This window comes from Rhinolophus ferrumequinum, chromosome 16 (assembly GCF_004115265.2).
Source record: "Rhinolophus ferrumequinum isolate MPI-CBG mRhiFer1 chromosome 16, mRhiFer1_v1.p, whole genome shotgun sequence".
NCBI lineage: Eukaryota > Metazoa > Chordata > Mammalia > Chiroptera > Rhinolophidae > Rhinolophus > Rhinolophus ferrumequinum.
The window spans coordinates 790502-816197 of NC_046299.1; the positions used below are offsets into that span (position 1 = coordinate 790502).

General features: G+C 51.7%; 1 protein-coding gene across 2 annotated transcripts; it reads right to left on the reverse strand.

The window, feature by feature from the left end:
- Nucleotides 1-237: 237 nt before the first annotated feature.
- On the reverse strand, nt 238-25696 carry LRRC27 (leucine rich repeat containing 27). Of its 2 annotated transcripts, none has more exons than XM_033130618.1 (12): nt 25491-25690; nt 23977-24236; nt 20973-21103; nt 20470-20528; nt 16762-16857; nt 15020-15172; nt 13146-13539; nt 12497-12640; nt 10296-10392; nt 7370-7488; nt 5624-5750; nt 238-617 (listed from the first exon to the last, which is right to left on the reverse strand). In XM_033130618.1, the coding sequence occupies exons 2-12, from the start codon at nt 24178-24180 to the stop codon at nt 567-569; spliced, it is 1575 nt and encodes a 524-aa protein (XP_032986509.1). In that variant the 5' UTR covers nt 24181-24236; nt 25491-25690; the 3' UTR covers nt 238-566. The 2 variants fall into 2 exon arrangements, with proteins under 2 accessions (XP_032986509.1, XP_032986508.1); XM_033130617.1 differs by lacking the exon at nt 238-617 and adding an exon at nt 1137-4344 and having other exon boundaries at nt 25491-25696.

The window sequence follows — 25696 nt, forward strand, 5'->3', positions numbered from 1 at the left end:
TGAACTGCTGGGCTCCTGACCTGCCAGGACTCGGTGAGCTGGCTTCTCCCCCCCTCCCTGCATGAAAAGGAATCGATGAAAGCGACAGTCACATTTGTGGCCAGGGCACATGGGTGGGGAGGGGGCTGGAGGTGGGGGTGGGGTGAGGCAGGGCTGACATCCACGTGGTCTGTCAATTGCACTGGAAGAAAAATGTCCCTAGAAATTAAAATAATGTGGCTCGTTCATGGTATTCTTTCTTATTTTAATGCAGCTTAAACCTTTTGCAGCCTCAGAAAAAACAACGTAGATTCAAAAACAATAGGCTGTCCGTGAAACACATCTAACGTCCCCCCAGCTGACTCCTAATATCCGCAGCACACACAAGATGACATCTGAGAAAGAAAACGGGGTGCTGAACCCACTTTCAGGCTGAAGATGTTTCCGTCAGGGCACGTGATGCTTTGTCATTAGTGTTTGTCGGCTTTTGCAGATTCTATTTCGTGTTAAAAGCTGTATCCTTAGGCTGTGGTGCAGGTGGGCGCAGTGGGGGGCTCCCCATGAGAGCTGGGAGCCGTGACCATTGTTCAGGTGGGTCCCAACTTCAATTTCATTACTTCATCCTGCAGCTTTCTGGCCTTTGGAAGGGAAGGAGGGGACAGTTAGCCAGGCTGGCAGGACTGGGCTGGCAGCCTATCTGTTCACACACTCTGGTCCTGTAGAGGTGGCCGTGCTGCCACGCTGGTGGGCCACTTCCATGGAGACCAGGAACACGCCTGACCTCCCCACTGGGGCCCAGCCAGGTGTCCTGTGCACTGTCAGTGAACGGCGGTGGCCCTAGACACTCAGCTGGCACCTCTGTCCCATGGACGCAGACATAGGACCCAGAGTCCCTAAGGTGGAGGAAATCGCTGGGCCTGGAGTCAGGTGCAGGCCACCTGCTCCCACCCTCCTGCTCCCAGGCCACCCATGGAGAATGAGGCCTGGCCCTGAGGGGTCACTGGCCAGCAGTAAGAAGCGGGCTCCTGCCTGCCTCTGCCCCAGAGACGCTGGCCAGTGGGTACTGTGTCCACAGCACCAGGACCGCCCCCTCCCCAAGGCCACCCCCAACCCCCCTGCCCCCCGGAAGTACCATCTCACTGAAGCACAACCTGGACCTGGAACCCCAGCCCAAGCACCCTCCAGTACAGACCCTTTACAACTGTGGGGTCAGTTACCATTCGGGGTTTAAGTGGCTGCTGATCCACTGGTTACATTTTCTGTTATAAAAAACACGCATTCTTTGTGGAATTAAAAACAGATGCTTTGCACCTTTGTGCTGGTGAGTCCCTCCAGACTGTAAACCCTCTCAGTGCCCTGGGCAAGTGCTCAGACTGGCCTATGTGTTCTGGAGCGACTCTCAGGACGCCATGGGCTCCACTGGCTCCTGCACAGAGCACAGCCTGCCCTGGGACACTCACTTCCTGTCTGTCCCCTCCACTGTGTGGGGAGACCACATGCTGTAGAAGCTTCCAGTAACGGGCTGCACAGGAAGTGATGTTTCGAGTCCCTTCTGTGCTGGATGGACCCTGGCTGGCAATGTGAGCACGAGCTCCATCAGACTGCTGGCGGGTGTCACTGCGCCCGGCCATCCTCCCTTTAGCCCCAGACAATGTCTGGCTCCTTGTGCTGGGCACAGCGGGCGGCAGTCTGGACACGCACCTTTGTGGGAACCTCGTATTTTTATTAGCTTCTCCCCTCCATTTGCTCTCGTGTCTTTCTGGAGCGCGTGTGGGTCAGAGGTGACGCCAGGCTCTAGTCTACCCATCTCTCCTTTCCTTTCTGTCCTGCTTCACGGGGGATCAAATTCATCTACGGATTTAATTCTTTCATTTTTAAAGGTTTTGCCATATTTTTAGCTTAATTCCAAGGCTTCTTGGTTATCTAAGTGTTCCATTCTAATAACTTGTTTCGTGATGGCTATGTTTTCTATTGTTACCCCAAGGATTTTAATTCTAGCTTTAACTTTGTTTCCCAGAGTGTCTGCATTTCCAGCTGGCCTGTCTGGCTTGTGCCTCACACTGGGGCTCCCCTCCAGACCGCTGACCTTTGGCTCTCACTCACACTCAAGAATGAGGTGCTAAAAACATCATTAAATACTGTGGACTGGGGGGTGGAGGGGTGCTTTCAGCTGGGAGGTGTCCCTGTTGGTCAGGTCAGGACTGGGGGACGCCCAAGTGTCAGGATTCTTAGGTCACTTGTCTTGGTCAGGTTCCTCAAAGAGGTCCCTCCTAGCTCTCGTCCCTCCTAGCTCTCGACTGCCTGGCCCCCCACCTGGACAGCAGCCTGATGCTCCCCACCCTGGGGCTGGGGGGATGGATGTCGCGTGGCCTCACATGGGAGTGTGAACCCCTCCAGAGACCACACCCCAAGTCTACTGCTGGGTGTGGGGGGGGTCAGTGCGCAGGGCAGTGACCAGCTCCTGTGGCCCCACGTCCTTGTCCTCAGCGTCTGAGGCGTCAGTGTCGTAGGGGGCAGAGGCACGTCCCTGTTTTAGTTTGCGTCTCCCAATGAGGTACGAGGTGGAACACCTTTTCATGGGCTTATTTAACATGGAGGTGTCTGTTCAGATCTGTGACCCATTTTTTAATTGGGTTGTTTTCTTCTTGTTGAGTTTTTAAGAGTTCTTCGTATATTTTGGTTAATAGTCCTTTATCATGTTTTTTCATGCAAATATTTTCTTCCAGTCTGTGGCTTGTTTTATTCTTTTGACAGTGCACTACACAGAGAATTTTTGAATTTTAACGAAGTCCAACTTACAAGTTTTTCCTTTCATGCCTTTGACATTCTATGTAAAGTCACCACCAACCCGAGGCCATCTGGGTTTTCTCCTATGTCGTCTTCTGGGTGTTTTATAGTTTTGCATTTTATATTTAGGTCTGTGGTCCATTTGTTACAGCTTTATCGAGGTGTAATTAATATATAAAAACTGTATGTATTTAATGTATATAGTTTGATAAGGGTGATCCACTTAGTTTTAATTTTTGTGAAGGCTGTGAGATCTGTCTAGACGCACTTTTCTGCGTGGGGATGTCCACTTGTTCTGGTAGCATTTGGGGAAGAGACTGTCCTTTCCCCGTTGAGCTGCCTTTGCTCCTGTGTCAAAGGGCAGCCAGCTCCGTTCACGAGGGTCCATTTGTGGGCTCTCTGTTCTGTTCCGTAGACCTATTTGGCTATTCTTTCGGCAACTCCACCCTCTCTTGATTACTGTAGCTGTATAGGAAGTCTGGAAGTGGGTGTATCAGCCCTCCCACTTTGTTCTCAGTCAGTCTTGTGTTGGCTACTCTGGGTCTTTTGCCTCCGTATAAACTTTAGACTCAAATTGTCAATATCCACAGAATAACTTGCTGGAATTTTGATTGGAGTTGCCTTGAATCTGGAGATCAATTTGGGAAAAACTGACATGGGGACAATATTGAGTCTTCCTATCCATGAACATGGAATAGCTCTGCATTCATTTACATCTTTTTTGGTTTCTTTCTTCAGTTTTGTAGTATTCCTCACATAGATTTTGTACACAGTTTGTTATATTTATACCATTTTTCGGTGCTAATGTAAATGGTATTGTGTTTTTAATTTCAAATCCCACTTGTTCATTGCTGATGTATATAGGCAATTGACTTTTGTGTATTAACTTTGTATCCTGCCATCTTGCTATAATCACTTATGAGTTCCACGAATTTTTTTTTGGTCAATTCTTTGGGATTTTTTACATGGACAATCACATCATCTGAGAACAAAAACAGGTTTATCTCTTCCTTCTTAACCTGAATTCCCTTTTCCTTTCTTGTGTTATTGCGTGAGCTGGGACGTCCAGTACAATGTTGAAGAGAAATGGTGAGAGGTGACAGCCTGCCTGTTCCTGACCGTACGGAAAGCTTCTAGCTTCATACTGTGAAGTGTGATGTCAGCTGGAGTCTCTGTAGATGTTCTTTATCACGTTGAGGAAGTTCCCGTGCTACTTGTTTGCTGAGAGCTTTGATCACGAGTGGGTGATAGATTCTGTCAGGTGCTTTTTCTGCACCTATGGACATGATTGTGTGGCTCTCCTTTAGCCTGTGCACGTGACGGACTGCACTGATTTATTTTCAATGTTTGATTTATTTTCAAATGTTGTGTATCTGGAATAAATCCCACTTGGTTGTGGTGTGTAATTATTTTTATACACTGTTGGCTTCAACTTGCTAACATTTTGTTGAGGATTTGTGCATCCGTTTTCACGAGAGGCAGTGGTCCACACGTTCCCTCTCATGTCTTTAGCTTTGGTATAGGGGTCGTGCTGGCCTCATAGAATGAGTTACAGAATATTCCCTCTGCTTCTGTCTCCTGGAAGAGATTGTACAGAGTTTATACATAATTTCTTCCTTAAATGTATGGTAGAATTCAAACCACCCGTGAAAACATTGGAAAGTTATTAAGGATTGATTCAATTTCTTTAATACATATCAGCCTACTCAGATTGTCTATTTTTTTCTTGTGTGAGTTTTGGCAGATGGTATCTTTCAAGGATTTGGTCCATTTCAAGTGTGTTATCAAATTCTGAGCGAGGAAGTGTGAACATAAGTAGACTTCTGAGTCCATAACCTGAAGGAGTGGGTTGAGACACATGTTCACAAGCCCTAAAAGTAGGGTTTTGGGTGTCCGAGGATGAGGTCACACTGCAAACAACAGATTTGGAGAGAATAAAGGCTCATCTGAGGGCAGGTAAAATTCTCTGGGCTGGGAAGGAAGAGAGCCTGACGAGAGGGGGCAGAGTCTGAAGTGGCCCAGCCCCTGCCTGCACTCCTTCCTCCCCCATCCCTGCCTGGGCCCCAGGAGAGAGAGGGCAGTGGCGATGGAGCCCTCAGATGGGTTGTGGGGGCAGTGCTGCTGGCTCTGGGGGCAGCCTCAGTGCAGCCCAGTGCCAGCCAGGCCAGGAACGGGGTCTCCAAGCCACCAGGAGAGACTCTGAGCAGCCCCAGGAGCGAGGGACCTGGGTGGCTAGGAGGAGAAATGGGCTGTGAGAATCCAGGGTGCACAGGCCTTGGGGCCAGCGTCCAGGAACTCATGAGGCCTGGTCACTCTCAGGGAGGGCGGTGCGGCCTTTGACGGGCTGGGCAGGCCGACTGCGTCACTCAGGGCAGGAAGTACCTCCCCTGCTCACTGCGGTACTCTCACGACCCAGGACATATCCGGTCCCACAGGAGGTGCTCGTCAGTATCTGTGGATCGGATGGATGCTGCCAGCGGCTGGGTGAGGTGCTCTTACTACACACACGGGGGAACCAGCTATGACATCTTCAGCGGCAGCCTCTTGGCCCCGCCAGTCTCTGCTGGCACGAAGCGTCAGGGGAGGACTCCACAGATAACATCCCGTCCCATCTACTAATGAAGTAGAAGCTGTGGCCGCGTCCCGTCAGGGGACACTGTGCTGCTGAGGGCTCCCACGCGGCAGAAACGTGTTCTTATCCTCTGATCAACCGTCATTCTGGGAACGTCTCCCACTGTGAGGTACACTAAACGCCTCCCCACAGGCTCTGAGAACACGTGCTCTGAAGAGGCATCGCAAGTGCCCTTCGATTTCTAATAAAGCAATTTAGTTTGAAATACAGCCAACAGATACTTACAATTTCCAGATCCTGTGTAGTTTTCCTTATTTCTTCTAGTGGTGCCATCCCTCGAAATCTTTTTCTTCGTTCGTGCATTTGCCGTATGTGCTGTTTCAGCCTTTTTTCTAAAGCCCCTTGGACGGTGCTGAGAAAACAGAGGTCACCAGAATGAGCCTAGTTTTAGCAATTTCTATACAACAGGAGAGAAAGAATCTTCCTTTTTCCTCCAGGCCAAATCGTCACCCTGGGGCTCATACACATCATGATGTGGTGACAGTGAGGCCACCTGCCCACTGCCCTCCAGGCACCAGCTCACAGGTTGGGCTGCCTCTCTCAACCTTCTTCTTAGTTAAAAGCTGCTGGAATACACACTATGTTTCAAAAACTTCAAATCCATCCAAGACATCATACATTTAGAACACTGCACGTCATGCCACAGGAAGGGAGGGCTGGGTCTTGGTTTTTATATCAAATGTGTACTGTTAATAAATCCTCAGAGGAACAGAGGTTGTATTCAATAAGGATCTAAACCATCTGCTCTTAGCTTCAGGACTTTGGGCTCATATCCTTCCATTAAATACAGTGACACCGTTTCCTGAGGCCGGGGGTTGGGCCACCATTGGCAGGGTGGAGCCCCCGGGCTTCCTGAAGACGGCACCCCACCCCAGCAGCAGGGTTTGTGTTTGTGTTGTTTGCTTTTCTGAACAGTTGTTCAAAGGACAGCATAGCAGCCTCTGAGGCTGCAGAACCCAGACCCCAGCGCTATGTCTCAGAGATCGGTTCTTAGTAAAATCTAGTAAAATCGTGCCGGGGGCGGTAGGTGTGCCATCCAGACGTGGTTAGCCATGGCCTTTCTGAGGGCCTGCGGCCTGACTGCTGTTGACTGTCATCAAGACCATTCCCACGCGGCCGGGGTGCACCCCACCCGCAGGCTGTGAGGTTTCCACACGGCCTGGCCTCGGAGGAGGGATTGTTCTTCAGAAAAAGAACCCTTTGCCGCCTGCGTCTCATACCATGAGCACTTTCCCCCAGGCTTCCTAAACCTCTCTCGGCCTCCAGACCTGCTGCGGCACACAGCAGTGGGCAGTGCCAGACGTCTGGCTGGGTGGCCGGTCCTCCTGGGAGGGTGCGGGCCAGGAGCAGCTTAGTCTTGCACCCACGCCTCACACGTGGCTTAGGCTCTGACTTCTGGCTGTGCCTGTGCGGTCAGGAGGGGCGGCCAGGAAAGCAGGCAGGGCATGGAGGGCAGTGCAGGAGCCTCAGGCCTTCCTGTAGTCCCTGGGCCCTGGCTTCCCCACGTGCCTGGCAGGTGTGTGGGGTGCAGAGTGTGGAATCCGAGAGTGTGAGGTTTCTTGGCAAGAGGCACACACACAAGGAGGTCTGTTTGTGGCCTGCTCTTAACCCAATGGCATCAGAGCCGCTGGGGAAGGACGAGGGAGCCCAGTGGGCATTCCTAGGACACAGACCCTAGGTCAGCACTGGGGCTGAGAATACGGGAAAACTAGACACCAGCTGGGACCTCAGAGCAGCTGTTGTTCCCTGTGGGAGGGGCTGCTGGGGGCTGAGTGGACGGGGTGGGGGGGGCACAACAAGTCAACGGGGCAGCCAGAGCAGCTCCGAGCACAGGGCTGTGGCTTCCCTCTCTCCCTTCTACACCTGAGCCCCACAAGCTCGCACCTCAGAACGTGCTGGGTGAGTGCTGACCCAAGGTACCTGCTGTGGGGGTGGGGGGTGAAGGTGGGGGGCTGGGAGCCGGCGACCAACCTCAGCTCTTTACTTGCTTGCAGTGACTGCTCTTCGCTTTGTCTCGGGTTTCCAGATGGGTTCGTTGGTATTTTCTCATTATCAATCAGATCTGTGGCAAAGGGAATCTTGGATGCCACCTAGGAAAACGTAACAAGATGTTTTCAGGAACCCAAGACGACACTGCCGTGAGCACTGCCCATCTGCCCACCCAGGCTTGCTCTGCACCGGGCAAGCAGGCCGTGCAGAGAGGGCGGTCCCTCCATAGCCTGCTGACTCGCACCCACCAGCTGGGGCCAGGCCTCGGGGGCTCCTGCAGCCGACGCGACACCACTGGGAATTCTGTCAGTGCAGCGACAAACACACTATCTACAGTGGGCCTGGGTCTTGCATACAGACATGACCTTATTTTTAAATCACTAAGTTTAAGCTACAACATTACTGACAAAATGAGAAAAGCGGGAAAAGTCTTGTAATCAGAAAGCCTGTATACACTCACTGGTCTGGGCCCAACGACGTAAAGAACCGGCACAAACGAACTTCAGAAACTTGCCAGAAATACTTCCGTGCTGGTTTTTCTGATAAAAGACCATGGTGATTCCAAGAGAAAGCACGCGACCTCCTCACTCGTACTCTCCATGGTCACAGCCTCACCTCCGAGGGTTGCGGTCACGGCCCCGCCCCCGAGGGGGAGCAGTGGCCCCGCGGATGGCGCCACCAGCTCTGAGCTCCGCGTGCAGGTCTCGGACCTGTCTCCAGCCCACTGCTACTGTCAGTATCTCCTAAGCCACACTCTCCTGATCCCCCAAGCTGGCCACCCTGCCAGCTCTGGCTGTGGCTTCCAGGTTTTACCGGCTGTGCATGCAAATGGCAGAGAGGTGGACTGTGGAGCAAGGGGCAACGTCCAGGGGCAAGGGGACACAGGACAAAGGCTGACCTGCTTTTGGAAACTCTCTGTAAGGAGTTACACGCCGTTTACATTCATGTTGAAAACAATAAATTCCTGAACACTTCTAAGTTACCGCATTCACACAATATACTTAAAAGTTCCTACAAACACAGGATGCTGAGTCCCCAAGGGCCCGCAGTCCTGCACTCGGACAGGCCCACCTCCTCGGAGTGGCGTCCTCCATTGTCCCTGGTTCCTTTCTCTGTGCTCCCTATCTTCTGGAACCTTCCTTTCCCCTCCTCCCTCCTTGGGCAACCCCTGCATGTCTGCTAGGAGCTCTCCTGCCTCACAACCTTCTGGCCTCCCACCCACTGTGGGCACCCACGCCAGACGAGCTTTCCTAAAATGCCCCTTTGGATGTGGCCCTGCCTGACGGGGGGATCTCAGACAGGCCTGAGGCCAGAGGGTGCCCTACTATCTTCCTCCAATCACCGGCCTTCCACATTGTCCCTTCTTACTGAGACAGGTCTTCAGTAAGAAGCACGTGTACCATGAGCGAATACGTCCTGTTTAGAGCAGGAGCCCAAGCCACTGTGGAGCCACGGTCCCAGTCACCTGCTGACCTGGTGCTGAGGACCGGGTGGCCGGGCAGGGCATGTTGGTGACCTGTGCCAGTGGGCAGGGCCCAGGGACCCCAGTCACCCCTGAGCAGGAAAGGTTCCAATTCTGTAAATGTGAGTGTCCCACTGTGACATCCCAGTAGGAAAAAAAGGTTCTACTGTCTTTTTTCCTTAGGTTAACAAACCATTGTTGCGCAATGTGGGAAGCGCCAGGTGGTAGAAGAATTCAGGAGCAAAGGTCTCTGGCAGAAAGCTGCCCACAGCCACCCGCTGCAGGCAAGGGTCCTGAGGGACGCCAGGGAGTGGTGGCCAGCGTGGCATCATCTGTAGTCCCAGTGATCCCCCCCCAGGAGTGCCTCAGCCACAAAGGGAGACAGGACCTCGGGGAGGGATGGTGGCGACCAACTCCGTAGCCCGAGAAGCACTGAGTGAGGGGCAGGACGCCAGCCAGTCTGCGGGATTCCTGCCCCAAAGGCAGAGCCTCACTCCAGTCATGAGAGAACAGCTGGCAGCCCAGGAAACCCAGACGTGGACCGCAGGCTGGACCAGGGCGTCGGTGGGGGACCTGGCGAGCTGGCTTTTCCTCTTGTTAAACAGCACTGTCCTGCTGTCCACTCTGGACTGAGAGAGGCTGTGGGGGTGAGGTGAGCATCGGGGCAGCTGGGGGACACACAGGGGATTCTGCACTATCTTTGCCACTTTTCTGCAAGTCACAGTTAGTTCAATACAGTTAGAATTGAAAGAGACCCCTGGATTGTCCGAGTTAGCCACCCGACTGTGAGGTGGACAGCAGCTCAGGGTACCATCCCCCAGGGGGTGCAGAGGCAACCCCTGGCCTTGTGGGGTCACACGCAGGGAACACGTCTTAAAAGAAATAACTGAAGACACATCGCGACCCAGTTCCAAAGCACGCTTGCCTCATGCTCACGGGGAACAAGAAAGCTGGCACAGTGCAGGGATGGCAGCCGGCTGCCCGGCCTGCGGTCGCCCGTGCCCATCTGGGATCAGACCCCCCCAAATGGTTTGGGAGAGAAAAGGGGAGACAAGTATTGCCCTCAGGGTGCCAAGGGCCACACACATGGAAGCTGGCGGCCCCATCCTTGGGGACGCAAGGGATGAGGCCGCCGAACCACCGTTTCTTGGCTTCTGAGATGACTGACCTCGAAGCTGAGAGGACCAAGGGCAGGAGACACAGAAGGACACGTGTGGATGCCCTCACCTTCCGGCGCTGAGGCCGACGCCAGGTTTCCCTGAGCTCCAGCCCAGCTGGGACCTGTGGGTCTCAGGTCCTCGACTGTGAAATGGGAACACTGCAGCCCACCTGGGCCACAGGGCTGAATGAGGTGTGCATGACCACAGAGCACTCAGCAGGCGTGAGCAGCTGGCATAACTGTCACTGTCACTGTCACCGAGCCCTGCCCCCGCTGGCGCTCCATACCAGGGTGCTCCGTGGGGGCCGGACTTGGCTGAGCTCCTCTGTCCTCTTCCTCATGGTCTGGGCTCGCTCTCTCCACTCCTGCAGCACTCTCCTGTCTCTGGAGAAAGTGTCACATTAGCGCCACAGTAAAAGCAGCTGAAAGCGTAGCTTACAAGGATGGCCACTGTCAGTGTTCCAGCCTCACACAAGAGCCCTTTCCTTTTGCTCCATTGTGCAGAGGCCGGACACGCACCACGTTCGGGGTGTAGGATGGCCGAAGGCTGGCCGGGGCTGGGGCCATGGGCTCCCAGGCCTTCAGGCATTCACGGGTCTCCACTGGAATGGACAGGGCCGCTGACAGGTCACCTTCACTTAACGGGTGACATCGGGGCCTTCCCAAGACCCCTCACCTGCGGCATGGCCACGATGCCACCACACTTTGGCAGGAGGGGCTTCCATGTTGGCAGGTCTTGGTCGCTGCACCATGAACTCCCCACAGTAACACTCCAGGGGCTCGTTGCCCACGGCTCAGGGGCAGGCCTGTGGCACCATGACACCTGCGGAACCTCTGAGCTGAACGTATAAGCAGCCCTTGGTTGGCTGTGGTCATGGCTCTGGAGATGGGATGGGGTCCCCTGGACTCCCCGCCGGGCCCCCATCTCCATCTGCCCATTTGAACCAATTCCTGGATCTTCCATAGAGTCCTATAGCTGGCACCCCTCCCCAGAGGGCCCCCAAATCCGGCCCTCTCATCTCCGCTCTCAGCACACAGCCCCTGCCTCTCCCACCTGCCTGTGCTATGGGTTCTTCCACCCTCAGGGTCACTGTCACTGGGCCCTGCCGAGGACTTGTCCCTGAGCTCGGTGCTGCGGCAGGAATCGGGCATCGGTGGGGCCTGCTCCATCCTCCCCCGGCTCCCACGGGGAGTGTTGGTGCTTCCTGCTGCCACCACGCTTAGCGATCAAAGGCCCAGGACGGCCAGGCACCCCCTCCACAGCTCTGCAAAGGCCTCCCCACCTAAGAGGATGCTGCCACCCAATTGATTTCAGCACCCCCAGCCCCAAGCTGGGCTCCCCAGTTCTCCTCCACCCAGCACTCCTGGAGTGGGGTTGTGACTTTGTGACCTCATGTGCTGCTCTCCCAGACCAGGGACCTGCTCCTTAGTGACCACTGCCCTCAGGGTACCCAAGGGACCTGCTTATTGAGGAGGCAATGGGGCACAGGGGAGCAGGACAGCGGGGCGCAGCCGACACACTAGCTCCAGAAGCTCCTGTCGCTGGGACACGGATGTGCCCTGCTCTCAGCACCACCCTGACAAGCCACCTGCGCTCAGCCCACACCTAGACCCTCCCCAACCCCGCAGCCTGGACTCCAGCTGAGGGACACTTTGGGGGGGACGGGGGAGCTGCTAGCGACAGCTATGGCTGGTACGTGCGACCCCAGGGGCAGCCCAGGCCACAGCCCTGCAGCCAGGATGACAGCCCGGGGGCTCCTGTGCCCTGAGCAGCGCTGAAGGCCTCACCTCACTGACCCTTTCACTGGAGGAAAAGAATCTGACTAGAAAGAGGCCTAATGTCAAGCGCAGTCAGAACTGGGTGTGTGAACAGTGCTTACAGTCAGGCCCAAGGGAAGACACACACAGGATGGTTTCACAAAGGGAGGGGCAGGCTGGTGCAGGGCAGGGGCCTGATGGGAAGGACCACAGGCAGGACTCACTGGGAGGGCTGCCCCCTACTGGCCTCCTGCTGGGTCCCCACGGGGTCAAACCCAACCACAAGGTGAGGGGCTCCAGGGCACTGTGGGTGTGGTACCTGGCGGCTGAGCCTCCTGAGGCCCAGAGCACAGGGGAGGGGGCGGTCAGCGGAGCTGGAGGACTGCGGGGACGCTGAGGACTTGAGCCGACCAGGCAGGGGCCAGAGGGAACTTTATTGATGAGCATGTTGTTTTAAAACAACTTCCTTAGAAAAGACCCATCAGCCAGGTGAATGAAAAGAGAGGAAGGCCGGTTAAGGAAGGGTAGGAAACCAGGAAAGTACAAGAAGGCAGGCGGGGTTGGGTTGGACGAGACCTAACAGCTGCCCGGTGCCATGCCCAGGCTGGCCCAAGTGGCCTCACGCCCTCGAGAAGCAGCACGTTAGCTTCCAGAGGAAGAGGAAACAGAGCCTTTACCTGAGAAGGCAGGCAGGCCCGAGGCCCCACCTGCACCCACTCCCGGGCCTCACCTCCTCTGTTCCACCAGCACCTGCTCCTCCCTGAGCTCTCGGAGGCCTGAGGCCCGGCTGTCATCCAGCATCGGCGCTCCTGTCAGCACTGTGCGCACTGACGACAGGCCAGGCAGGACCCCCCTGAAGAAGGGGGGTTTCCTTCTAGAACGACACAAGATTTTTAGCCAAATACCTAACAATACCCTGTGATGAACACCCACCTGGAGGACCCGCGTCAGAAAACAAACACTGCGGATGCGCCAGCCAGGCTGGCGGGCCAAATGCACGCCGGGCCAGCCGTGACGGCCACAGACTGCGCCCAGCCTCCACCCCCACTCCCCAGGCCGCCTGGGAACCTCCAAGGGCTACGGAACGGGTTCACATTCGAAGGGCTGGATAAGACTGCAGTGCTCTGAGCAGGCTGCCCGTTTCCAACGTAAACTGTCATCGTGTTCCTAACAATTAGTACATGGAGGGAGAGAGGGAGGAGGAGGCTTCTCCGCAGCAGGCTTCGACGCCCTGCGCTGCCATGGATGGTTCCCGGCACCTAAACCAGGCTGGCACCACTGCCTCAACAATGACGGCAACACGCACGGACGCACAGCTGATGTTTTAAAAGATAATTATAAAGCAGTATTTCAACTTGGCAAAGACCGAGAAAACAGACCTTGGCTTGTGGGTCGTTCTGGGGACGTGTCTGTGGCTGGGGCGCTCCTTGTGCTGGGCACGCAGCACCGCCTGGAGGTTTGGCGGTAACAGCACGGGCAGGAGCCGGTGGGCAAGGGTTTCCGCTTGTTCCCTCTCGACAATCTCCTGCCTCAGCTTCCAGAAGCGCCTGATCTCCTCCTCACTAGGCCAGTCTTCTGGGGGACCAGTGGACCTTCTGAGTTCACTCAGGTCTAGTTTTTCAACAGGTGGGAACGAGTCCACCTTTTTCTTTAACCTGGTCCCCTTTGACTCCTGAGAATTAATGGTTTCTCTGTCAGGCACACGTTCCTCAGGTAAGTCCAATGGGGGATGTGGCCGCTGAGTTAGGGTCATCTTTTTCATGGATGAAATCGCTAGTGGGATTAAATACCGTTTCAGTAGTCTGGACCTCCACCCCAGCCCTGGGACTCGAACAGAGGCAGGCCCTCACTGCCCACGTAAATCCATACAAATCAAGACTCTCCTCTGCTTCCTCCCCTTTGGACCTTTGGTATCGTTATTTCTAATTCATATTTAGCCCATAGGCCTGTTGCTTTTGTCTGGCAATGCTTTTGTTGACTTTCAAACACTTATCTTTAGCTCTAGGTGAATTATTTGAGAGAAAATTGGCCCAAAATGTATTCATCCAGTTTTGGCCAGATCCCGTGTTAGGCACTGGAGCCACGGGGTCCCACAGATGGGTGTTGCCTCCTGAGGCTGTTCCAGTAGGGCACAGACACACTGGGGGTGCTGGGGCATGCCCCGAAACCCCGACCCCCACCCTCTTCCTAACCATCTACACTCTCCCACCCTTGTGTCCGTAGACACATTTTAAACAGCTTTGACCGTTGTAAGTTACCTTCCTATAAAAACTGAATTCATTTTTAGCCTCTCGAGCCTAATTTGTTAATATTTAGCTATTGTCTACCTTTTTTCCGTAATGGATTACACATCTATTGTATTTACACAGACAAAGCCTTAAATGTAAAAAACAAAAACTGCGATGAGGTTGAAAGATAATAATAACACCATTACTCTTGAATGTTAATTATACATTAAAATATTAAATTACAAAACACATTTCAGTATCAGTGATTTGCAATTTTCTTCTTTAAGCAAAAGCCTTTCTGTCAATACAACATCTCTGAGGACTCAGAATATGAAACAGGTAAATGCTTTGATGTCCAGCGCTGTCAGGACTGCTCGTCCGCACACGCCCCCCATGACCCAGAGCCTGGGTCTCCTGTGGGACCCACGGCAGCCAAGTGCGACCCATGCTGGTGCCACACAGACCACAGCACACACATACACAGGACAACACGCTCCCACCGCTACATGTCAGGCTGATACGTACTCGGGGTTGGTGTTTTTAAAGAAAAATACTTTACGAAATGGGCAGTAGTTGTCTAATGGACCAAGCGATTCCCAGCACAGGTACCGAGGTGTTGGGGGCGCGGACTGTTTCGCTTGATTCATCCCAGTGACCTCGAGCCCCCACCCACCCCACACAGGCTGCCACACACCGGGGATGCAGCCCCTTGAACACAGAGCCAGGCCAGGACGCAACCACGCTCTGCTGGTCAGCGTGGACCTGTGTGTGAACCGGCTGCTGGTCTGCATGGGCCAGTGTGTGAACCGGCTGCTGGTCTGCATGGGCCAGTGTGTGAACTGGCCACTGGTCAGCGCAGACCTATGTGTGAACCGGCCGCTGGTGAGCGTGGGCCAGTGTGCGACCATGTGCTGTGAGTCCGGCGAGGATGTGTGAGGCTCCCACAGGCTCCGGGCCTGACCTTAGAAAGCACTGACTGCAGCTTTAAGGCAGTTTGTCACGATGACTGTCCTACACACACACACCTAGAGAAGCCAAGTCTCGGGCACAGGGACGCTCGGCGTCGCAGGCCTGCAGGAAGGCCCGGATCGTGGCCAGTCCCTTCTGCACGATGAGCTGAGGCGGGAATTCCAGGGGGCAGCATCGCAGGTTCAGCGCTGTCAGTGTTGTCACGTTCCCTGAGGGAGAGGAAACCCATCAGCATTCACACTCTGCTACACAACGAAAACAAGGAGGAAGTGACACGAGCTGTGTGCACATTAGGGGAAAATGCTATAACAGACGCCTGAGATTTGCTTTCAAAAAAAAAAAAAAAAAGCTTTGCAGGGGAGACAGATTCCACAGATTAAATGCTGGTTATAAAATAAAATAATGTGAAGTAAAATAAAATAAAGCAGTAACAACAGCCCACTCATAAAAATCACAATATAAAGTTGCTATAATATATTCTCTAAGATGCCTATTTTCAACAACAACAGAAAAACTACAAGGCATGCAAAGGGAAGTAAAATGTGACATGTCCTCAGGAAACAGCCAATAGAAACTGTCCTCGAGAAAGCCCAGGTATTGCATTTAGCAGACAAAAACTCCAAAACAGCTGTTATAAACATGTTCAAAGAAATGAAAAATAATTAAACGAAAATATACTAAAATGAATCAACAAATATAGAATGTTAATAAAATAGAAATTATTAAAAAACCAAAAAGCAGTTCTAGAGTTGAAAATCACAGACCGAAATGAAAAATTCAGTAGACTCAATAGCAGATACAAGATGACCAAAGAAACAGTCAACTTGAAGATGGAACAACATCAAGCACGCTAACATATACTCGTTTGTAATGAGAGTCGTAGAAGAAGCAAAACAATGGATGAGAAAAAGTATCTGAGGAAACCATGGCCAGAAATACCCCATTTGATGATAAACATTAGTCTATACATCTAAGAAGCTTAACGAACCCCAAGTAACATCAACCAACGGGATTCACGTTCAGGAACATCACAGTCAAACTACTGAAAGGCAAACAAATCATCCTGGAAACAGCAACAGAAAGACAACTCATCACATACAAGGGAACTGCAGCAATAACCAGCATTTTCCAAATCTGATTCAAGACATCACTGAGCAGATTCAAGAAGAGTAAACACAAAGAAAAACAACTCCTGTGCATGTCACAGACAAATTGCTGAACGTTAAACGCAGAAAGAAAAATTTTAAAGCAGCCAAAGGAAAATATGTGTATTAATTTTAAAGAAAAACAAGACTAACAGCTGACTTTTCAACAGATGGGAGCCAGAAGATAAAAAAAATGCCTTTATTATGTAGTGAAAAATCCCTAAAATCTAGATTCCTATACTGAGCCAAAATATCCTTCACAAATGATGGGACCGATAAAGATGACTTTTTAAAAAATCAAACTTGAAAAATTCATCACCAGCAGATTAAACGATAACACTAAAGAGAGCTCTTCCGGCAGAGGCAGTCACGCCGATGGAAGCATGGAGCTTCCGGAAACAGGGCACCAGAAGGGTGAGGATGTGGGGACCATCGGTAAGTACTGACAATTTAGAATTTGTCATGTGCTGGATTTACAACACGTGGAAAGCAAATCTGTGAACACAACAGCAGAGAAGACAGAGGCGGTAATGGAGCTAAGCTTTCATTCCTATGGTTGTGTGAGAAGTGGGACGGCACCCACGTCAGTGGCCGGGCCTAAGTCAAGGATGAACGGCGCAGGGTCTAGATAACCATCAAAACCCACTACGAACCTACAGGAAGGGGCTCTGCTTCCAGCGATGTCGGAGCAGCTCCAGGAAGCACAGCTCTGCGGTAGAAAACTAGAAACGGGGCAAAAAACAAACCACCTGCAGGCAGGAGAGCAACAGAGAGCAGAAGGGGTTGGAAGGAAGAATGACAGCTTCCGGGAAAGACTGACAGCAGACAGGGCGCAGTGCACCTGTGGGGTGCTGCCTGAGGGAAGGCCGGGGAGCACCACAGACAGCAAGAACAAGAGGGTCGGGGAGTGGGGGTCAGGACCGTCGTGGTGACTTGTGGGCCACAGGACGGGCTTCAGAGCTACCCCAGCAGCTCCAAAGTGAGGGGAATGTTCTGGAAAGAGAGGGACTGCAGGGCTACAACTCTGCATGTAGATTCTGCAAGCGGGTCTCTGGCAGAGTGCTGAACTTCATATCACAGGACCGACAGCAAACGGCACGGCCCAGGCTGGGGGAATTCAATGGGGATGTCACCCTCCACAAAAGAGCGAGTCTGGAGCCTCGGTCCTGTCAACTTAACGCCCACTTAAAAAACATCAGTGTCCTGTAGAGGAATGTAGCAGAACTCAGAATCTCTACACTAGATCTATCACAATGCCCAGGATACAATCCAAAGCCACTGGACATAGAAAGAAACAGGAAAACAGTCCTCATATTTGGAAGAAAAGGCCGGAAATTGAGAGTGACCCTGGGACCACCCAGAATAGCAGACAAGAATTTTATAGTGTCATGGGTCGAGTTATGTTCCTTAGATTCCTATGTTGACGCTCTAACTCCCAGCACCCCCAAATTTGACTGTATTTAGAGACTGGGTCTTTAAAGGGGTGACTAAGGTAAAATGAGGTTATTAGGATAGGCCCTGACTGGTTTGAACAGTGTCCTTTTACCAAGAGGAGGAGACGCAGGGATGCACACGCAGAGGGACGGCCATGTGAGGGCAGCAGGACGGGGGCCTCTGTGAGCAGGGGGAGCGCCTGCAGGAGCAACCCACCCTGAGACACCCTGACCTCGGACTTCCAGCCTCCACACTGTGAGAAAATTAACTGCGTCGTTTAAACCACCCGTCTGTGGTCGCTTGTTACGGCCGCCTGAGCAAACTAATACAAGCAGCTATTATACCCAAGGACAGGAAGGAAAAAGTGTTTGTACCAAATTGAAAAATAGTAAAAACTCTGTGAAGGAAAAGAGAAACTAGTTTTTTAAATATGAAAATTCTAGGACTGGAGACAATATCTGAAAAATAATTTACTAGATGATTTTTCACAGCTAGCTAGAAATGATAAGGAAAAAATACACATAAACTCATAGATATTTATCTATCTTCTCTGAAGAACGGAAAAATGATTTTTTTTTAACATACAGAAGCTCAGTAATCAGTGCGACAATAACAAAAGGTCCAACATATATAAAAAGGGAGAAGAGGATCATTAAAATATTTTAAGAATATCAACCAAAATATTTCCCAAATTAGGCAAAAGATGTGAATTTAAAAATTGAATAAACTCAAAAAATTCCAAGCAGGACAAATACAAAGAAAACCACACCTGGGTATCTCATAGCCAAATTGCCGAAAAGCAGTGGTACAGAGAAATCTTGAAAGTAATCAAAGGCGGGTAGCCAAGTTCTTAGTAGACGAGAATAGCTGTGGGACTGGCCACGAGGTCTAAAGACAGCGGGACATCTTGAAAGCACAGAATGAAAAAAAAATTCAACCCATATTTCTGTACCAGAAATATCCTTTAAGAATTACAGAAAAATAAGGACATTTTCAGAAAAATATAAAGAATGCTTCCCCAGGAGACTGATATTAGGAAACCTGAAGGGAAGTTCTTCAGACTGAAGGACAAAGATGCTGAATGGAAACTGGGTCTTCAGGAAAGAATGGAGAGCACCAGAGAGGCCAAACAATCTGTAAATGTAACTGATTTTTTCCTCCTCATTTATTTAAAATATATGTGACTGCTGAAAGCAAAAACCGTAACACTGAACGGTGAGTTTTACCATGTGCAGACCTGATGCACAGGACAACTCTCACACAGGACCTGGTGCAATCAGTGGGCAACACCATTTTCTGGGATATGGGCAGGTGCTAACCGAGAGCAACCACTAAACCATTCAAGGAACATAACAGGTATAGCCAAAAAGTCAATACAAAAAATTTAATAGAAGTATAAATAGTATCCAATCAATACACAGTTACGTGGAAAGCAGGAACAGAGAGAAAAAACCTAATGAGGTAAACAGAAAACAAACAAAAATGACAGACCAAGTCCATTTATATCAATAATTACACTAAGTGTAACGAATCAAACAATGTAACTAAAAGGCAGAGATTGTCTGATGGGGTTAAGAATGAGATCCAGCGATACCCTGCCCACTAGCAAATACACACAGTCGCATCCTGAGAGGTTGAAAGTAAGAGAATGGAAGACATATGCCACACGAACAGGGAGCAGAACATGTACCGAATGGCAATATGCATGTGACAAAGCTCCAACCATGCCATCAGAGGAACACATGACAACCCACACCAGCCAGAGCAACAAAAATAACAAGAGAATATAAAATCCTAAATTTTGATTCAACCAATAACATAGTATCAAAATACATGAAGCAGAAGTTGCCAGGTCTGAAAGGCAGGCACAGCCCGAATCCCGGAACGTTTCTGCACGTTTCTTCAGGTCCTGATGAAGTAAACGGTCAAACGATCACGGACGTGGCTACCTGGGACACTGTGGGTGACAGGCCTACCTCCCTGATGCAGCACCACATCAGAACTACCTGAGAGCTTGCTCTTCTCCGTGCAGAGGCCACACTGCTCAGACAGAGCAGACCCTGGGCCAGAAGTCAGCGCCAACGCGGTCCAAACCACCCACCTGACACGGTACGTGGGGCGTAGCTACAACACAGCGACAGAAAGGAATGAGAATGTCTCCCAGTTTGTGAACCGGGCCCACGGTCACTGCGTTAGAAAGCACTGAGCTGAGTGGTGCTGACACCATGTCAGCCCATGCAGCACTGAGAGAGAGAGTAACAGCCGTAACGTTACTCAGAAAGGTCTGAAGCTGGATCCAAGCTGCAACTGAGTAAGTCAGAAAAAGGAGAGCAAGCCAAACCTAAAGAAAACAAAGATAATAAAGAGCAGAACTCTGTGAGACAGAACAGATGGTGACAGAGCAAAGTGTCCTCCTCATCGTCGTCTTGACAACTGCGGCAGGGAAAACGCAGGTAGGAAGACGCTGCGGGGGTGCCTGTCCACACGGACGGGATTGGACGCCGCCCACATGGACGCGCCTTGGATTCTGCTGAGCCGAGACGCAGGTCGCCAATGCCACACGTGGCGTCATCCAACCTACAGACTGGAAAGGAGGCCCTTTACACACCTGCCGTCAGGGACGGTGAGTGGGGAAGCACTCGTGAACTGGTTACCTTGGTGCAGGGCAGGAGGGGCCTGGGGGTGGTGGGGCTAATTCCCTTAGGCTGTGCACTGGGGCCAAGGGTCTTTGTTTTTGTCACTTCTTACACGGATCTTAGGTGTCGCTTTAAATGTAGAACACACGTTAAAGCACCAATAGTTCGAGAGCCTGAGGAGAGAGTGGAGGGACAGCAGCTGCCCCTCTAGCTGGCATTTCTACTGCAGATTCCAGGAATTTCAGAAGACCGCATTTTAAACCACATTTTACCTCACTATTTAACACTTACCCAGCTCCACAGGTAACATTTTGATAGGATTTCTTTCTAAAAGCAAAGTTTTCAAATACCTTTAAAACAAAACAAAAGATGTATCACTTAGAAAGCAGAAAATCAAATGGCCATCTCTAAAGTACACCGATTTTTACACACTTCTCTTTCTTCTCCAGGAACCAGCATAGATACACAAGGACCAAGAACCCAGCAGGTGGCGGGAACCCTGCAGCGTCACGTGATGAGAGTCAGAGCCGGAACCAGACGCTGCAAATCTGCACGGCGGGTCCAGCAGAGGTGCTGCAACCCTGGCACTGTCTGTGGTACTGCTCGTCCCAAAGTGCCTAAATGTGGGACTAAACAACCGCATGAGTTTGCACACTCGGCCATTGCACCTCTTGGCTGGCTATCGAAATGGCATCAGACACTTCTGTCCTGAGGTCAAAACGCAGTGAAGAGAAGATGCTCACACATTTACAGGTGCCGTGCCCTGGAGCCTGCAGTGCGAGGACACGACTTACCTGTGACAGCCAATCCCAGAAGGCAGTGCTCTGATCCTGTTGTGCCGGAGGTCTAGCCACGTGAGGTTTGGCAGCCAGTGGAAGAAATCGTCAGGGATCGAGCAGAGCGCGTTTCTCTGAAGGTGCAGTTGCTTCCAGGAAGAAGACCATGTTTTGTCAACCAACTAAATTTAAAGCATGGTACATCCTAAAAGCATTTCCAAAAGAGCGACTAGCCATCGCAATCAGATACATCAAGAGGAAAACCGTCATATTTTACCCTCAAGTAGTTGAAACAAGGAAAGCGCCAGACTCGTGGGCACATGAGTGACACTGACCTGGGGACGTGGCCTCCCTGCTGGTTGCCGGCTCAGGGGCCACCGTGAGCCCTGCAAACTTTGCTGCAAACACCCTTTTACACCAAACTCACGCCCAGAGGGTTTCTAATCACTCTCCCCCTTCTGGGCCCCACACTCAGTGTTCCCCAATGCAAGAGCCATGTCTGGCCACAGGGACAGACGCATCCTAAGGAAATGACTGAAAGACACATGCACTCAGCTGTCTGCTGTGGCTTCGCGCACGAGAATAGCCTCATAACCATCGTTTCAGGACACTGGATACGTCGCCTCAGTGGAACCTAAGGCACGATATGAAGGAGCTGCCAGTGAGGGAGGGGGAGGGCAGGACGCACGGCCTGATGGTGAAATGTACACACATGCTGAGCCAGGCTGTGTGGCAGGTGACGGGGAATTTAGAAATAGCCTAATACTGCTGTATGTTCTATATCCTCACATTACTTTATACCGGGGGTGCCAAAAAAATGTCTACACATTTTAAGCAGTTAGCTATGCTCAAGCAGTAGTTCGCTGTAATTAGAAGGGTCTGGATGCTGATGGTAACCACTGTGAGCACCTCTTATAATTGCAGAAGTCAAACGTGACTTGTATTCATCTTTTGTTATCAGTATATATTGAGTATTACAATTAATACAATTTTTTCCTTCCTCCAAATGTGCATAATTTTTTTGGCGCCCTCTGTGTGTTATATATACACATTTATATATCTCTATCTACCCGGGCAGCACAGTACATCTGTTAAGAGCACTGGCCTGGAAGCCACACTTCCTGGGTTCAAATCTAGGTTTCCAAACCTATTAGCTGTGTGACTTTGAGTAAGTTCCCAAACCTCTGTGCTCCAGTGTCATGGGACGCGCCGCCCAGGGTACACTAAGTGACATAGGAGTGCCAGGTAAGCATCAGCCATTGTGACTATTGCTTTTTTTATTAAAGACCCACTGAGTGCAGGAAAGTGCCACCATGCAGCTCCTTTTCTGTCACGACTTCACAAGTCCCAACTCTACGTCCAATGCCATCTTCCAAACCCCTTCATAGTTCCAGCAGAGACCTGAGAAACGCTGACGAGGAAATCAGTCTTCTAGGTGCACGGAAGACAAACACCTTCAATCAGCTAAGTCGGGCACAGTCTCTGGGAAGTGACCTGGCAAGTGCAGACGCACAATATGTGGAAACTTGGTACGTGGGAGCCTGTAGCCTCCAGCTGCAGTGTGGACTTTAAGTTTCTCAGGCCTGCCTGTTTCCCCCAGGGAAAGCCCATTCTAGCGCTCAGCCTGGAAGCCACAGACCCTCCAAAATGCCAGAAAAGGAGCCGCAGAGAGAAAAGATGGCACTACTCTCCCCGAGAGCGGGTTTGGGTAAACGGCGACTTGTCCGCATCCTCCTGTGTGGGTCGTCTGAGACCGTGTGAAGATGGGCCCTTCCCGCAGTCCAGGACTATCAGGTGACCTTGCAAATGCACCCGTACCTCCCAGAAGCCCACAGCTCTGAGTGGTCGCCTCACTCAATGATTTGTTGTCATAGCAATAAAATGTGTATCTCTTTTCTGAAGATCATAAACAGTCATGAAGTTTCTTTATTAAGCCTGAAGAAGGGTTCTGGAATTTCCCCCTTCTTCCTTTATGCACAAAGGTGACATAAACCTCATGACATTTTTGGCTTCTTCATTCAAACTGATAGCATTTGCTTCACAAAAAGTGACACATACATTGCAGGAGCCCTGGTGACTCGGTAATTCACTCCTACAGGTGCCGGCTCTGGCAGTGACAAACAATTAGGGTTCAGTAAATAAGCAGCCACTGAAAAATCTAAGTACACAGCTTTTGTAAAAGCCCTTAGAGATGTCAATCAATGCCTTAACGGTGTGCCGTGTCACGTGTGTGCCGTGGCGTGGGCAGCGTGCTGTGTGTGCGGTATCGTTGACTTCTTGTAACCACTCATGAAAATATTCTCATCCCCATCTTCCAGACGAAGACAAATGAGGTGTAAGGAAACCGTGTGACTACCAGGCAGAGAGCACTCCCAGGGGGCGCCCTCGCCGTCTCACATCAAAGCTATGTTCTGATGGAACTTTATTCTAGAAATCACCGGCCACAAGACAAACCTGCTAGATTACACGCAGGTGGGGTTCGCCTGGAGAAGGCGCCGGGCACAAGGTAATCCGCGTGTGACGTCACTGGTAAGAAACAGTTCTGAACTGTCTCAGTGGTGCCTGAAATAGGGGTTTTGTGTTTTAAATACCATGTTTCCCTGAAAATAAGACTGGTTTGCTCTCAAAGACTTCCCAGTAGGGCTTATGTTCAGGGGATGTGCTCCTAATAAATCATTCCAGGGCTTATTTTCTGGTTTGGTCTTATTTTCTGGGAAATGGTTAAGAGACCAAGGGAGCTGTTGGCCGCGGTGTCTGCCACGAGGTTTCTGACGCTTAAGACTCTCGAGGACAGAGGACATCGGAGTCTGGCTCTCCAAGGTATTCCCCCCAGCTGGCCCCCACCCCGCATTCCTCTTTTCTTGTGAGCAGCACATGAAACCCTGAGTTAACCCTCCTCTATCTCATTCTAGAATCATCTCCTGAAGAGACGCCTACAATAAAAGCCCGAGGAGGGAGCGGGGGTGGGTGGGTGAACTGTTCATTTATGTCTACCCAGCACCCTGAGAAACGCCCCACTTACTTTAAGGGTGGGGATTTTCAAGACCTCCCCTAAATGGTGAAGACCACTGTGACTCAAGTCGAGAATCAGTGAGGAAGCAAAGCTCGGCCCCTCAACACTCCTGTGAGCGTCCAGGGAGGCGGGCATGCTCCCAGCCTGACCTGCACCGGGCTTGGGCTCAGTCTTGGGCTCGGGCTCGGCAGCCCCAGAGCCATTTTCCTCCATGTGTCAGCCAGGGAAGCCTCCGGGGCCACCACTCATTCTCCTTGGTCTGCAGTCACCTGGGGACAGGGAGGGGACACAGCAACAATTAGGAACACTGACTCGTTCACAGGTGGCTGGGCAGGCTGTGCAGCAGATGTGCAATGATTTTGCGTGCTCACAAAAGCAATCGTTTTTAATAAACAGTATCATAAATTTGACTTTTAAATTTGTAAAAACAAAACAAAAAACCTGGGATGCAAGAAGGTTCAGATTTAAATGTTCTGCTCCTGACTCTGCACCGTGGAATTTGGAGATTTAACTTTAACTCCTGGAAAATGCAAAGTACAAATGGCTATTTTAGAGATGAAAATCGATCCCAACGGTTCAGAGTCAGTAAACCAACACATTCTTTCCATAAAGCAGGAGGGCGCTCCAAAGGAGCAGTATTTCTCATTTCCACTACACCTGAAGCTGCTCCCACCAGGAAGCCAGCCAGGTTTACCATTTTGGCTCAGTGGGAGGCGCTGGGCCTGGCGAGGACTAAGGCTCTGGGAAAACCAGAATCCAGAATTTCAGTTGTCCAGCAACACTTTTGCTCAACACAAAGTTCAAGAACTGTTGCTCAGCAAAACTTCATTCTGTGACACTTCCACGTGTGATTTCCCACCAGTTTATCCAGCAGTGACATTCAAGAGGCGGAAGGTTTACAGTTCTCAGGCATCCATTCCTTCATTGACCCAACCCCCACCTCCGCGCAAGAGCCGGTGCCCGTGTGTTCCTTTGTTTCCTTCCCCCATTAGCCAGGAGGAATATGAGGTTTGGGTTGGTTAAGGAGCTGCCTAAAGGTCAAGCAATTAACGCGTGGGGACCAATGTACAGGTGCGACCTCAGGCGGCCTGCACTCGGTGGAGACCCTGGGCCTTTCCCAGGGGGGTCCTTTTCTGGGAATCACGGACCGACAGTGAGGGAGGGGAGGGGGGCTTCAGTCTCCTACAAACCTCCGAACAGGGAATATGTCTGAAAACCGGGAGCGAAAAAACAGGATCTAAACATGAGCGGGGCGGGCTCCGCGGGGTGTTGAAGCGGCTCCAGGGGCCCAACGCACCCTGCCTCAGTTTCCCCATCCGGGTCGGGTTGGACGTTCCAGGCCTAGGGGCGGTGTGTGCGGGGCAGCCCCCGGGGCTAGAACAACCGGACAAGGTACCTCCTTCCGTGTGCCGCCCGCCCACACTTGGACCCGCGAGCTCCGCGCCCCCCAACCCCCTCCGCACGTGCGGCATCCCCGCTTCACCTGCGACCCCCCCATCTCATCCGCGGCGCTCGTCCCTTACCTGCGGCGTTCGGTCCACTAGCATGCCCGAGGGTCCCGAGCTCTAGGAGGTACAGACCAACAATGGAGACCGCCGGGCTCACGCGGTTGCCATGGAGACGCCCAGCCGTACGGGGGCCCGCAGGCGCCAAGCCTCACAGAGAGTGTGCTGCGCCTGCGCGCGGGACACCTGCAGCGCAGCAGCGCTCGGACCGGTCCCCAGAGCTG

Coding starts and splice junctions, on each gene's coding strand:
- LRRC27 (XM_033130617.1), bottom strand. CDS start 24,180: ATGGAGGAAAATGGCTCTGGGGCTGCCGAGCCCGAGCCCAAGACTGAG. Junction 13,540..15,019: donor CCGAGACTTGGCTTCTCTAG/GTGTGTGTGTGT, acceptor TAATCCCACTAG/CGATTTCATCCATGAAAAAG. Junction 12,641..13,145: donor AGAACGACCCACAAGCCAAG/GTCTGTTTTCTC, acceptor GTGTCGTTCTAG/AAGGAAACCCCCCTTCTTCA.